At 36.5% G+C, this 15,385-nt stretch overlaps 2 protein-coding genes across 8 annotated transcripts in view; both read right to left on the minus strand.

The window, feature by feature from the left end:
- Positions 1–829, minus strand: part of LOC117432405 (PR domain zinc finger protein 2-like) — a 40,100-nt gene extending 39,271 nt beyond the window's left edge. For both annotated transcript variants that reach the window (XM_059001954.1, XM_059001953.1), the window contains exon 1: positions 9–829. The gene's annotated coding sequence lies outside the window, so the exon portion shown is untranslated. The remainder of the gene's footprint in view (positions 1–8) is intronic.
- A 2,949-nt stretch (positions 830–3,778) lies between these two features.
- Positions 3,779–15,385, minus strand: part of LOC117432352 (ubiquitin carboxyl-terminal hydrolase 48) — a 32,149-nt gene continuing 20,542 nt past the window's right edge. For all 6 annotated transcript variants that reach the window (XM_059001946.1, XM_059001944.1, XM_059001943.1 and 3 more), the window contains exons 16-28: positions 15,235–15,315; positions 14,811–14,935; positions 13,884–14,006; positions 12,457–12,518; positions 11,457–11,567; positions 11,011–11,144; positions 10,665–10,771; positions 10,452–10,556; positions 10,104–10,286; positions 9,603–9,728; positions 7,986–8,034; positions 6,851–6,877; positions 3,779–5,142 (exon numbers count right to left, since the gene is read on the minus strand). In XM_059001946.1, coding sequence (XP_058857929.1) covers positions 5,120–5,142; positions 6,851–6,877; positions 7,986–8,034; positions 9,603–9,728; positions 10,104–10,286; positions 10,452–10,556; positions 10,665–10,771; positions 11,011–11,144; positions 11,457–11,567; positions 12,457–12,518; positions 13,884–14,006; positions 14,811–14,935; positions 15,235–15,315 — 1,256 coding nt within the window. In that variant the 3' untranslated portion in view covers positions 3,779–5,119. The remainder of the gene's footprint in view (positions 5,143–6,850; positions 6,878–7,985; positions 8,035–9,602; positions 9,729–10,103; positions 10,287–10,451; positions 10,557–10,664; positions 10,772–11,010; positions 11,145–11,456; positions 11,568–12,456; positions 12,519–13,883; positions 14,007–14,810; positions 14,936–15,234; positions 15,316–15,385) is intronic.

A 15,385-nucleotide genomic window follows, 5' to 3' on the forward strand; every position in this document is an offset into this window, starting at 1 on the left:
CCACTTACCTGTAGTATTTTTAGCCGGCGACGTCTGGACTTGATCCACCTGCTCTCAATCAGCTGAAAATGGCAGACGGATGCAAATGCTGCTGGGTCCTAAACAGACACCGAGCACTGATCACAGGAGGGAAAATACAGACTGTATACCTAACGCCATGGTTCATAAACACACCACGGCAACATTCAAGTACAGCGTGGGCTAAACTGAACCAAGACACGGTGAAAGTGGTGCTTCAAGATCGGTTAAGATGACCAGCGTGCAGAACTGAAGTTCCAAACTTTAACTTTATTTCGGAACTTTAATTTCCGTTGAGTTTTCTTTCAGCCAGAGAAAGTCTCTTTCCAAATGCAAATAACCTAAATATTTCTTCAAATACGGAAGGGTATATTTAAATATTTTGCGACTTTGATATCGTACAGCTTTTCTAATGGCAAGGCATATGCACCCGCCCCAGGGCCCACTTCACCACCACCTAACGACCACCACCGCCCTTCCAAGGTTGGTTCAGACAGGGACGCATTGCAATGTTAGAACTGTTGCGACGTCTGCTGACCAGAACTTGGTGGCCGCAAAGCCACCAACCAATAGGACGGCAGAGCAGGCAGTCGAGGAGCTGTGGTGTCAGGAGGGCCTCTCACAGGCGGAGCAGGCTACGGGAGCTCTTAGGGGGTACACTGACATTTTTGCAGTAAGGGCCATGGACTGCAGCCACCAGCCTGGTATAACACTATGTCAACACGGGCAGTGCGGCCCCCACCGGAGAGCGCCCCCAGAGGTTACCCCTGGCCAAACGGGAAGCTGCGGAAAGCCATGACTCGGGAGATGGCGGCTGGCTGGGGTAATCTGATAGCACTTGGGCCAGTTGTTGGGCTGTAGTAATAAAGTACTACTGTATTGTTGGTCATGTGTCCCAGGATTAGCCAATTGGGATGCAAGTGTTAGTCTAGCTAGGGCAAAGTCCACAACATTTTGATCTACAGACAGAAATAGAAATGTAACAAAACAAAACCGTTGTTCTCCCAACTCTCATTGTTCAGGTACAAAGTCTTGTCTGTGTGTCCAAAAAGTTTAATGATTATTGCCGCTGTTTTTTTTTTTTCAGGCTAGAAGTACTGTATATCACGTGCACGGTAATAATGTCAGCATTTGCACATGTGCAGTACGCTATCAGAATAAGTTTACCTGACATAAATTATGTTGGTTTTCAGAACACCATTGGAATGTTCTAGGTGGTGTTTTCCCAAAAAAACGTATTTTAAATTTTTTTTGTGATATATTTTAGGAAAATTGTGTTCACATGACTTTTGTTTTGATATCGGAATTACTTTTCAGAAATCTATATACTGTATTATGAAACATATTGGAAGTCTTATCAACATGTAACCGCACTAAATGTGGCCTAAACATGAATTAACCAAATTCGTGAATTATCTGGACGTTGTTGTTTTCACCTGCGTCCATCACACGTTTCTGCAGCCTCCGGATTGCTACGGATTCATCTTCCCTGTGTGAGCGGCAGTGGGTGCGGCAATTGTGTAAGGACATTGGGAAAGGACTGGCTGTTTCGGTTTTTCTATTTTCTTTTTTTCATCTTACAAGAAACATTTTAACATTTTTTTAATTTATTATTTTATATTTTGTTTAATTTCTGTAAGTAGCTTTGGATAAAAACGTCTGCTAAATAATTAAATCATAATAGTAATTTTGTCATGAAATATTGATGGGAGTACTATACCAGTTTGAAATTCCAATATGTGAAAATGTTCAAAGTATTATGATCGATCTATACTCTGTCCTTGAGAAAGGTACATGACCAGATAATGTACAAGGATTTCTTTGCAAGGAATGAAAGCAATAAGATGTGCCGCAGTGCCCTGGCCGCTCGTGTGCGAGCATGTGTGCGCAATGCTCAAGTCATGCCTCCAGAGTGTAGCAGGGGGCAAGCAGGTCATGAAATAGATGTTTCCCAAGTGCAAACTACTAACACTTCATCAGTTACAAGTGTAGCGCTGTCTGAAACCTGGCTTTCAAATTCAGTTAATTCATGGTTATTGTATGTTGAATGCAAATTGTACATATTAATGAAAGCCCTTTATTTTCAGTTAACGATTTTACCAAAACATTATCTGGTTTTACAGGAACTATATGTTTTGTTTTTTTATACAGATTTTTCACTTAAAAAATTGCTCCATTCCGCATTTATACCAAGACAAATCCATTCCAATCATTAGATACATTTACCTAAATAATTAACTCAATTTAGCCTGTCGGTTTAACGTCACCAGCTTTATTCAGTCACTCTGACAGTTGTGAGCATTCTGATTTTTATACTTAAAGTCAACTAGTGAAATATCAAGGCAAATCTGTTTTGTAATTCAGTGTCTTTTAAGCACCTGGGATCTCTTGTGCTAGTGAAATGTAGTAACTAACTATTTCCAGCAGGGCTTACCAGAAGGAGGCAGTGTTGTAACTCATATAATTTTTCAGGTTTTTTTTTGTTGTCATCAGCACAAACAGTGATCCTAACCTTTCTCATGTTTGTTTGTTTTTAACAATGTACATTTAACAAGTTATGTGATTAGCTCTCCGTCAGCCAGCAGTTTCACAACAATAGTCTACTCACTTTGGAAACATTGGGCCCCTATTTATAAATGTTAACAACTGTTTTTAAACAATGATTTTGGTTAGACTAATCAAGTTTTCAATAAACTTTTCCTCAATGGTTTTAGAAGTCAATTTTCACTTTTTAAAGTGCTTTCATCTAAGAGAATGGTTACAAACTTTAAAAGGTCTTCAAAACAGTCTTTACATTTTAATAAATAGGGTCTATTATTGAAGGCAGTAAGTTTACTTGCAAAAATGATTCTGATTCATTTGCCCAAAATAATAAAACAAAAATGAATATTGGAAATCCTTTATTTTAAGTATGTACTAATTATGAAAAAAAAGAATTTGAGTGCAATTAGAGTTGAGACACACAAACTTGCTTACAACTACTTAACCTGGACAGTTTTAACATCAGCTATACAGGGCAGCAATCACACTGCAGAGCAAAAATAAATAAATGGTTTTCAGAAGTTTAAAATCTCAGTTCCCAAAATAACAAAACTCGCCACACATCTGACCTGTTACTAGCAGTTCAGTTGCAGCTTTTCACTCCCACTTTACCAGCTGACAAATGATTCATCTTATATTTGTATATATTTTTTTGTATGTATTTATCTTAAACAACTTATATTGCTTGTGTTCTAAGTTGGCCTTTTATACTGCAGAATTGGTTGTAAGGCAGTACTGTATGGTGGTGGCTCCCATTTGTCCATGATGCCAATCCACTATCACTTGCATGCTCATTGTAAGATGCAACACTGTCTCAACCATGGATACTGACAGCATTATAAAAGGGGGGCCACTGTACCAAGTGTTAGCTTGTGTATTTATTCTTATTTTCTGAAGCAAATATTATTTTCCTTTTGGTGCAATGATTGATTTTTTTTTAGGAACAAATATGGAGTATTCATGAAGCAGTAGTGTGACTAAAAATACATAGGACCCCCATGCATTTATTAGCAGGCCAATACTTTATGAATACGGCCAACAGTGGCTTATTTCTGTTTGCCAAAGAGCTCCATGTTACTTAGAATGAAATGTACATATTAGACAGGACTAGTTTAAAAAATAAACCCCAAAAAACAATTGTGCATAAGAACGTATTGAAAACAAGATGACACATTTTAGCATCCTACTTTAGACACTGCTGTTTTTTTTCTACGTAACATTTGCCAGGCAATGAAAGGAAAATTATGACGAGTTCTTATGTGTACCAACCAGCCAAAGTAACACACCTACTAGGGTACAATGTAGCATACAACTTACTGTCCCTATTGTTTGTGAAATACAGGATTACCTGCAATAGAAAAACATCAACGTGCTAGCCTGACTTGAGTTCTTACCTGATTTAAATACCATTAAGCATTCCTTGGATAAGCACGGCCAGAGGGAGAAGCTTTGTTGTATGAGGAATAAAATACAATTCCAGAAACATTCTTATAAAGTTTGATTTCTTCCGTGAAGTGAAGATGTGTTGCAGTTTGTCAACTGTTCTATGGTTTTGTGTTAGTGGAATTCTAAGGGGTGTCCTACATAAACTCCAAAAAACGATCAGGTTAGTTACTGTTGCTGGTCAGTATGTGTGTTTTCAGTAAAGCCTTATTGCAGAGCCTAATACTCTAACTACAGTATTTAAAAATGCTCATGCATTCTAGCCCCTTAACATCTCACACATGCAAGTGTAATGATTATTTAAATCATTAGAAGTAAAAAAAAAAAAAAAAAATACAAAATAAATAAAAGCCTAGAGCTAGGTTTTTATATTTAAAAAAGGCCTGGTTTTTAATGGATTTTGGGAAGAAAAAAAAAAAAAAGAAACTACCAACTCTAGAATGACCCACATTATTAAAGCACTAGGTTAGGACAACTGTAATAAGTTTACCCATATCACTGGTTTTATGTACAGACATAATTAGTAATGTAAAAACATATATGAAGTTTTCCAAATAGACCCCACTTGAAATGATTCAACAGCAAATCCAATGGTACCACGGCAATTTATGCTAAGATTCCAATTCTAGGAAGACAGGATTTGATGTTATATTATTTTTAGCCCATGACCTAAAAGCAAGGTTACTACATTAAATAGTAAATATTATTTATACATTTCCCCCATGATTTTTTTGGTTTGCAATAAAGCTACATGGATAGAAGTTATGTTGCTTACGAAACAAGTGGGTCAAACAGAGTATATAGTTTTGCATGTGTTTTCTGTAAATCAGGAAGCATAGACAATGGCCAGGCAACTAGCAAGCTCGTAGCAAATTAGAGACATACAGGAAAGAAAGTTTAAATCCCAGTAATGAACAACAGAACTACAGAAGCCATGTAGCCTTCAAGCTCTGAGAATGCATAAAATTGTTTAAATACAAAAATGCAGAAAATAGCCAGATGTTTAGAGAAGTAGTCAGGAACAAAGAGAAAAGCACGCTACGCTTTATTTTAAAGAGGTCTTGCAACATCCTTGTTTTTGGTCTTTTGCAATGTTGTTTCTTCTTTCAATGGAATTTTAGTGCCCTAAAAGACCAGTACCTACAAAAGAATTGGATACACAATTACATCTCTGGACAAGAAAAATAACAAAACACCCCAATATTATAATATTGCACGTTTACAGCCGCAGACAAAAGTACTGGAACCCTGCACTTAATATAAGCTCATTCAAGAAAACATGTTAAATACAAGCATTTAGTGAACATTAGCTGCTATGTTGACAAGCAACATGACAAAGATCAAAATACAAAATTTCTGGTAGTTTAACAAATATTTATAAAACAAAAAACAAAAGCACTTAAGCAATTTCAAATATTTGTTCATGACAAAAGTACTGGCACCTTTACATTAAAAGTCTGGACACGTTTAATATAACAAATTAAATACATCAAATGTTTGAAAACCATTACACATTAATTAAGCTGCATTATAATATCAATAGCCAGAAAAGAGGTCATTATTTGCCACATCTATTGAAGAATGTTTTCACGTTTGAGAAAAGCGCTCATAGCAAACTACAACAAAAGGACATGACTGCACAGCAGTACCAAAAAAAAATGGAATAGCAAAATCCACAAATCAGAGCAATAATCAACAAGTACCACAGAACAAATTCAACTGAAATGCTTAAAACAATTGGCCGTCCAAAGAAAAATACAGGTACAGCAGGTAGGACAAGCGTCCGAGCAGCCAAGACTAATAGCCAGGCATAATAGTGCACGAAAGAACTGTACAAAGTCAACTGAAAACAAAAGAGTATGCACGTAGACCAGGCTGCAAATCACTTTTAAATGTGATTCATGTGATTGAAGATTAAATGAATGCAGCCATGTATAAAAAACATTCTACAAAGTACAATGATACCATCTGCTTGTATGCGGACCCAAAGCATACGGCTAAGTCAACTGTGGAATTCTTGAAGAAAACGAAGATGAAAGTACTGGAATGGCCTTTGCAATCACAAGATCTCAATTCAATAGAAATGCTTCAGACTGATGTGAAAAAACTAGTCAAGCTTGAGTAGTTAATCTGTCTGAGCTGAAGGAAACATGCAAGACAGAATGGTCCCAGATTTCACAAACAAGATGCAACATACTGGTTTAGAATTATCATAAACATCTGAAAGCCATCATAAAAGCAAAAGGAGGACACATGAAATACTAAAGCAGAGTTGCCAATACTTTTGTTATGAACGAATACTTGAAATTAAATATAAATTATATAATATATATATATATATATATATATATATATATATATATATATATATATATATATATATATATAAAGATTATTGGTTTATTAAAGTGGTTACAGTTTACTAAATGCTTGTCCTTAATCTGTTACCTTTACAATAAGCTTTGGGTACAAATACGTTTGTCTGCGACCGTGTAGCACAAACAAGCTATGGCTTAATGTAACTAGGGGGTTTGTTCAAAGCTACCTAAAATAATGGATTAAAAAAATTGTTAACTCCTCTACAACATATTAACTGGAATTGTGTATATCCAATAATACTCACTGACTGATTATTATTCTAAAAACCATGGAATCTGTCACTTTAAGCTTTGGTGACCCACCGTTCTGCTTCTCTACACTAGCAACATTTTACAAAAAACACTTAAGGCTAACATTTTCAACATGGACTTCAACAACTCCATCCTATTAATCATTTCAGTTCTAATCTGTACATCTCCTAGATTTACTTTTTTTTAGCTTGGATTTCAATATATAGTCAGAATCTTACCTTTAAAACCTTCTTCAGGCATACAAACTGAAAAATAAGCAAAAAACTAAACTTAAATATTAGTTTGTGAAACCTACTAAAAGTATGATGACAAACTTATTATGCTAAAGTTAACCTCCTTTAAATGATTTCTGAACAGTATAGAAATGAGCTGTGAAAAGGTACAAAACAGGCAGATCCTCGCTACATTTTTCACAATTAAAGACATTTCAAAATGAATGTGTTTTAGCAGCAGATGCTTACAGAATATCTCAGAGTGCTGGGTCTTTGTCATCCACATCAGTTGAAGATGTGGCTGTGGTAGTGCCAGCATTAGAAAAGCATATAACCCCTGTTTCAAACTGATGCTCCAGCGGCGTGCCAACCTGAATTCAAGCATAAAATATTTACTATGTTCCAATTAAGTACAGGAGTAGAGCGGAGTCTGAAACAATTAAATACGCCTGGACACTCTTTCAACACTAGTGCTCCATCTTCTGCTGCGCCTTGGTTTCATACATCGTGCCAGCAGCAAACTGTACTTAATGTCAATGTATGCAAATGATATGTTAGAGTATCATGTCCCACAATCCTACACTGATCACCTGTTACCACCAGAATCAATCGTGGCAGCGCCCACTGTGGAGCAACCAGTTCACTTATAATTAAGCATTTCATGAAGACATTTCTTGTCGCCACCATCATGCTGAGAATAGCCATCATCTTCTTTTCTTTCTCTCTTGAAGAGTCTTCCAAATAATGATTTGCCATCCGGTATCACTTGAATCCATATCTAACTCGCTAGATAGAACAAGGAACGCTACGTGATAGAGTGTTTACATGTTTTCATTGGTACAATTGCACAATATCGATAACAAACGTAAACAAACTCATACATTCACACTCGCTCACTTTCTGCTTTTGTCATTACTTACTACAGTGCATTGTGGGAGATTGCTTTGGAATAAGTGTGCGGCACTTCAGTTCTCCAGTATGAAATCAATTGGTTCATGGAATATAACGAAGTGCGGCTCTACATGTACTTCACGTCAATTCAGTTCGGCATGTCGCTGGAGCATCAGTTTGAAACAGGTGTAAGCTCCCCTCATTGGAGGCTAAATGAATGTCCCAATAAAGTATGACAAAAACATCTTACCTTGGAAAACATCATCCATTGCAGTGTAATCAGCTATTGGCTCGTCAGCCTTAAACAAACAAACAAACAAACAAACGAGGATAAATATACATTTCTATGAAGATACATTTAACACAGTATAATAATAGCATACAAAAACACAGTTACAGTGAATAAAGATACTCAACAGCACTCAAAATGCTAAATATTTACACTTTCAGTATTTTTGGCATTGACTGCCATTACCATCAGGTCTTAAGTTTTATAAATACTATATAAAACTTAAGGCCCTGGTACTCTCCCGCCTAGACTACTGCAACTCCCTCCTGGCTGGCCTCCCTGCGTCCGCCACCCGTCCGCTCCAGCTCATCCAGAACTCTGCTGCCCGCCTTGTGTTCTCTCTGCCTCGCTTCGCCCACGCTACTCCACTACTCCGCTCGCTCCACTGGCTCCCGATCACCGCTCGCATCCAGTTCAAGACTCTTGTACTAGCCTACAGATGCCTTGACCAGACTGCACCCAGCTACCTCCAGACCCTCATCTCTCCCTACACCCCCACTCGACCTCTCCGCTCCGCCTGCACTAGAAGACTAGCTCTACCTCCGCTACGCTCCCCTGCCTCCAGAGCCCGCTCCTTCTCCACCCTTGCTCCGCAGTGGTGGAATGACCTTCCTACAGATGTCAGGACTGCCCAGTCCCTGACCACATTCCGGCGCCTCCTTAAGACTCACCTCTTCAAACAGCACCTGTAGAACTCCTCTGTTTGTATCCTGGGACACTATCACCCTTCATGTAAATGTGCTTTATTTTGCTCTTATCTGCCCCCTATTTTACTGCATTTAATCCTGTACTTCAGAATACTGTAATCTGCCAAGTGTTTAACCTGTAGTACTTTGTATTTAATCATATCCTGATGTAACTATCACTATTTAATCATATCCTGATGTAACTATCACTATTATCTGCTGTATTATTGAATTGTGGTTTGTCACACTTGTACTTTGCTTGAACAAAAGTTATTGTATTTCTTGCTCTTATTGTATTACTTGTATTGTAACACTTGAAATGTATTTGCTTACGATTGTAAGTCGCCCTGGATAAGAGTGTCTGCTGAGTAATAATAATAATAATAATAATAATAATAATAATAATAATAATAATAATAATAAATCAAATTTAATTTGTAAAAAAAAAAAAAAAAAAAATGCTTTCTTTCAGCTCTCTTGCTGTTGGGTGTAAAATATAAATAAATGAACAGGCTCATTTTAAATCAAGGTTAGAAACTTCCAGCAGTTCAGCACTAGGTCCTAGGTTTCCCTCAATGACTATATAATTTAATTTAATACCAGCCCAGAGTTTAAACAATCAGGCTCTATAAACTGCTCCTCCCTTACAGCTGCATGAGCAACTCCTATTAGGAAACCTACAGACTAAAATTGCCAGCACCTGGTCATTACAATAAGCCTAAACAGGACTGTAATCAGGGTGAGTTTCTTCTAAAGTAACAAAAAGACAGAGTACACATCCTAGATCTATTCACCTCATATCAATTTTACCTTCAGAAATATGTATCTAACATTTCATATTGAATTCAGATAAACCCATGTAAAGGGTTTATCTGAATGAACAAGCACGTACCTTAAAATATATGACTGACTCAGGAATGACTCCAAGGCTGCCCAATGTTGCTGAATCATCAGTCAAATAATGTCCATCTACAGACAGGTTTTGGTCAAAGGGAGCCACTGAGAATGCATGCATGATCTATAAAAGGAGCAGAATGTGTTAGTAACATATACCCAGCAAGGCTGTAAATACAAAATAAAAGACCCATGTAGTCTTAAAGCGTGTATATTTTCAACATCTAATGTAAAAGATACCAGCTTCAACATGCTTTCTTCTAGATATACTGGAATAAAAAAATATGAAATTGTGCCACCGCTGTGTAGTGGGAGGGATAAACATTATTCATTGGTTAAATTATAAGTACTAGTAAACCAGGACATTGGTTTAGAAGTGCTACAAGTACTGGTACCGTATGTTTATGTTTGCAATATAAAACAAAATGCAATTTTAAAATAAAAACAATTCCCAATAAGAGAAAGCCACCTTCAGTTTCATGATGTTTCGATTCAATACCTGTATCTTCAGTTCTTTCAGCGTCTGATTAGCAGATACGATCAGTGCCTTTTCACCCCGGACTTTCCGATGTCTGATACTCCTCCTTGTTCCTGGTTTCTGATGAACAGTGAAGGTGCTAGTGCTGATGCTTGTTGCTGTGCTTGGATTGGACAGCTTTTGTCTTTTAGCTCCATCATTAGACTGAAAACAAAAACACACAATTAAAAACAATGAACCAAAAAAAAAAAAAAAAAAAAGGAAAGGAACAATGTAAAATTCAATAAGGTTAAGCAAAACCAGGACATAGTACAAAATTGCATCCTTGCCGTGCCTGCCATTAAACAAATAAATCAAATGAAAAAAGACCTGGTTAAAATCAGGGTCACTTTCTCCTTCAGCCTTTGGCTCCTCTCTTTCATCTTCAGCATCTGAGCCACTCATGGTAAGATCTGGAGCAGCTTCCTTCACAATCTGCATCAAAAAAGGTTTATTAGTTAAATGTAATTTTGGTATGAAAATAAGTACTGAAAATGTTTCATTATTGTTAATGCATATAATAATAATTGTTGTGAAAATTACCATTTTATTGTCAACCACCTTGCGGATATAGATGGTGGCCTGTGTGTATTCACGCAGGTCTCTCTGCTGCTGAAACAGCAAGCCTTCCCTGCACTCCAGACAGAGCTCTGAAAGAAAAAAGAACATCGATAAAATACAAATACAAGAACTATGGGCAAAAAAAACATAAAATAATTCCCATGGAAAATGTTTTGACTATTAGCATCCCTAGGTGCAAAAACAACAAAAATGTAAATCTTTAAATAATGATGTAGGGAACTGGTGTGACTGATTAATTGCAGATTAAAAAAAAACGAAGCAGCTCATTTAATTAACAATGCATTTGAATTTAAAAGGTAAAGCATACCTGGATCAGTGTGGTATTCATAGTTCCCAGTGTCATTTTGTGTTTTTTCTATTCTTCTGGAAACTTTAATTGGCTGATCCACAAGAAAAAATCTGCTTATGGCATCCCACTCGCTGGGCCATAACAGAGCTATTCTGTGCAAAGGAAAGACAGACGACTTGGCTTTTTTTACATACTCACTACTGCGACTACATTTTATATTCTTTTTTTCTCCGGTACCGTTTGTAAATTGCCTATAAATAAATTAGAGTCAGAAATACAGTTTTTTTTTTTTTGTTTTGTTTTAAACACTGTGGAAATGCCATCATTACGATAATTACAATAATTAAAACAAATCCAATGATCATGTTAGCCCACATTTCTGTACACCTCTATTGAAACCAAAAATACAGGTAGCCTGAATGCATGAATTTGCAATTTCCAACAACCAAAACCTAAGAACTCACAGTTTTGCGTCCCCCTTGATCATTGAATCATAAGTAAACATAAAGCCACCATGTGGACATAGCAGGGCACTGTTTCCAACAGAGGACACTGGGTTACATCTAGATGGTCTCCTGTTACAAAAAACAAATTAAAAACCATCAGCATCAATAAATCAGTTAAAGTTGTATAGGATAATAAATGTAATACTAACATTCCCTGCTTCATTTTGAACTTAAACTGTATAAACACCTTGATAATGCCTGCACTTAAAATGATCGAATATTAAATGAATCAAAATGCAATACCAAACAGCAGCCTTTCATTTCTTAGCCACCTTCCTTCCTCTGATTTTTGGATCTCATCTTCTCTTACTTTTGGATAACTGGATAATTACATTGCTTCTTGACTGGTTAATTTGGTTAATTGTTTGCTATAACGTATTTTACTTTAATAAAATCATCATTTAAAAAAGCACCTCTTAATTTGGGTAGAATTAAAACTGTTTGAGTGTGTGTAACCCTACCACATGCACACTTCTGTGTGTGTATATACTGTACATAGTCGCAGACAAAAGTATAGGCACCCAACACTCATTATACCATAATTCAGCTAACAGAGTAAGGACAAGCATTTAGTAAACTTTTAATAAAAAGCTCTCAGTGCCTAGTAATTTACAAAAACAAACAAACTTATTTAATTTAAAGAATTAGCTCATGACAAAAACATTGACACCCCTGCATAAGTATTTTGTATGTCCTCCTTTTGGTTTTATTGCAGCTTTCAAAGGTTTGAGATCATTTGTAACCAGTATGTTACACCTTGTTGGTGAAATCTGGGCAGCCTAAAATACTTGTGCTCTCAGTTTAAATTCAAGATAGAAATTATTTGTTTTCTAAAGCGTATTTATATTATATATATATATATATATATATATATATATATATATATATATATATATATTTATACAGACACACACACACACAAACATCAAAACCATATCAAAGGAACATAATGTGTCACCTGATAAACTTTTTCCATTCCTCCACGAAAAACAGGGACACAATATAAAGAACATCCGACTCCTAAAAAAAACAAAGGATTGTTAAAAGTAATATAACAAACAAAAACTGTCAGTTACTTAAAAGCTGTGTAAAAAGGGTCGTTCGCTATCCAGCAATTCAAAGGTAGTTCTAAATCGTCAGGAGGCATAACATACTGTGTTTATTTTCCTTTTTTTCTCCGTTAACAGAAACCGTTTGACAATGTGGGAATACTATAAAATCGCACATTAAAATGTCACTCGCATGCAAAATTCGATCTTTTGATTTGTATAATGCATATTACTTTAAACAAAAGTTGTTGTATTAAAATTCACTACCAAATCAAGGACCAGGATTGGGCACCCTTGAGCTATGGTGATGTCACCAGTAAATTATGCAAATTAGTACCATTGAAGGTTTGAACCTTCCTTCGGTAACATGTTCCGAACCTAGAAGGTCAAAATGTACCCTTCGTTACAGCCCTAGTTGTTATTATTATTATTATTATTTAGTCATTTAGCAGACGCTTTTATCCCCCCCCCCAAAAAAAGGAGGCTGTGTGGTCCAGTGGTTAAAGAAAAGGGCTTGTAACCAGGAGGTCCCCGGTTCAAATCCCATCACAGCCACTGACTCATTGTGTGACTCTGAGCAATTCACTTAACCTCCTTGTGCTCCGTCTTTCAGGGTAAGACGTAGTTGTAAGTGACTCTGCAGCTGATGCATAGTTCACACACCCTAGTCTCTGTAAGTCGCCTTGGATAAAGGCGTCTGCTAAATAAACTAATAAAAATAATAATAATAAAAAGCAACTTACAGACTTGGGGATGAACTATGCATCACAACTGCTGCTGCAGAATCACTTACAATAGTACCTCTGGTATTATGTCTCATCTGAAGGATGGAGCACAAGGAGGTTAAGTGACTTGCTCAGGGTCACACACAGCGATTCAGAGGTTGTGCCGGGATTGAACCAGGAACCTCCTGGTAACAAGCCCCTTTTTTTAACCACTGGACCACCAAACCTCCTTAGCTAACGATCTATGTATTGCATTAGTGAAGCAAATGAGATACTGAAGTGATAAAGGTGATTAAAAAATAGAATAAAGCAGTTCAGCAAGCAGTATCAAAAGTATTCATGAATGCATCGCAAAATAATGAATTAGTGGTGCTCCTTTTAACCAGCCACTCCAAATATTAGCTTACCTGCTGTTACACCCAGTTGCGTCACCCTACAGCAAACAAGGTATGTCTACAGTTTGCTGAAATTCCCTAATTTAAAGCACCCTGTACTCAAGCTATTTCTCACGTGATAGTTTTTTTGCATATAGGTGATGCATCACATTCATAGGGAAAAATGCTTTTTTAAAAAGAAGACTCAATTCTGATAAAATGTCTCGGTGTCTGTACCTGAGGCCATTTCTGCAGAGTGGGTCTGTTCTTATCTTGGAAGAGGTTCAGTAGAGCGGTTTTCTGGTCATTTGCCATCATCTTATGCAGAGCTTCATTTTCCTCATCTTCTCTTTCCAATGTCTTAAATTAAAATACAGATTACAAAACTGAAATGAAATATTGACATTAAGAGCATCATTTATTTAAAGCATTTTATTGTAAATCAGTGCAACTGCAGACACAGCCTTTCCTCCTCAAAACATCTGAAATAAAGAATAACCAAGAAATCATTTAGGACCAAACAATACGGACAGTTTATATAAAATGAGTACCAGGCTGAGTGATCATTTAAATAATCAATCGGATATTATTGATTCAAATGGAGTAAACACGGCAGCCTTGTACTAAATTTCAGTGTGGTTTTATTTCCAGGAACTGTTCTTCGCGATAACATAACTGGTGCTTTAGTTTAGCAGCACAGCAGTGATGCTGTTGGCTTCTCACTGGCATTGATCGCACTGCCCCAGTTTGGCTGTGCTTTCTCCTGGTTCCCATAACAAAGCATTGCTGCCATTTCTAAATTTCCAGGCAATGTACTCATCAATTTCAGATTTTAAAAAATGGTTAAGAATGCAACTGGGATGAAGACTGGTTGTGCTTCATATATATAAGAATTTGTGACATACTGATTGTCCTGTCTATATCGCTGTTATAAGGAACATGCTTCCTGTGTAATTTTTAAAAACAATATTTATTAAACCAGGAAAAAGTCCCATGAGTTCGAAATCATACCACACATGACACACTTACAAATAAACCAATACAAACAAAAAATTAAAAAAACAACAAAAACAAACAAATTCGGAGCATCGACCAAAACAATAACAAGCGATGAAAGACATTAACACCAATGGACAGCGCCCATCGTCATCATTCTTTAGTTACCTGGCACTTTTGGCAGGGCTCCTGACTGGATATGAATTCCGGTGCTTTGGGAAAATAGACCTTCAGTCTGTTCCAGACTTCAGTGGAAACAAGTTTCCTCTCCGTTTCAGATATGCAAAGCCCACCTTTGGAAGTCAAAGACATCTTATTAAAAATACTTTAAAATAATAGAAATTAAAATAATATTTTAATAGATTGAGGATTAAAAACAGAAAGGTCTAAACAGAAAACCAGGAGAATATTTAAATTTATAATACATAGAATTAAGATTAACATAATTCTTATTAAAATGCATCATTAATTTTAACCTGTATACTTTTGATGCTGGACCTTTATGTGATAATCGTCCGTTTTGTTAAGTGCCCACGTTCAATTACACACGAGTAATATGTAAATAGTGTGTAAATAGGGATAGCATACACACCATGAGAACAGAGAATATCTTCATTGAAATGTAAATTCTGCTCCGCATCTTCCTCTTCTTTCCTATTGCCAAGTGCCCCTTCTGTTTCAAAAGAGATTCTACAGTAATATTTTCATATTTACCCTGCCAAACGCTGTCAAAGATGCCATTA

Source organism: Acipenser ruthenus, chromosome 27, assembly GCF_902713425.1.
Source record: "Acipenser ruthenus chromosome 27, fAciRut3.2 maternal haplotype, whole genome shotgun sequence".
Taxonomy (NCBI): Eukaryota; Metazoa; Chordata; class Actinopteri; order Acipenseriformes; family Acipenseridae; genus Acipenser; species Acipenser ruthenus.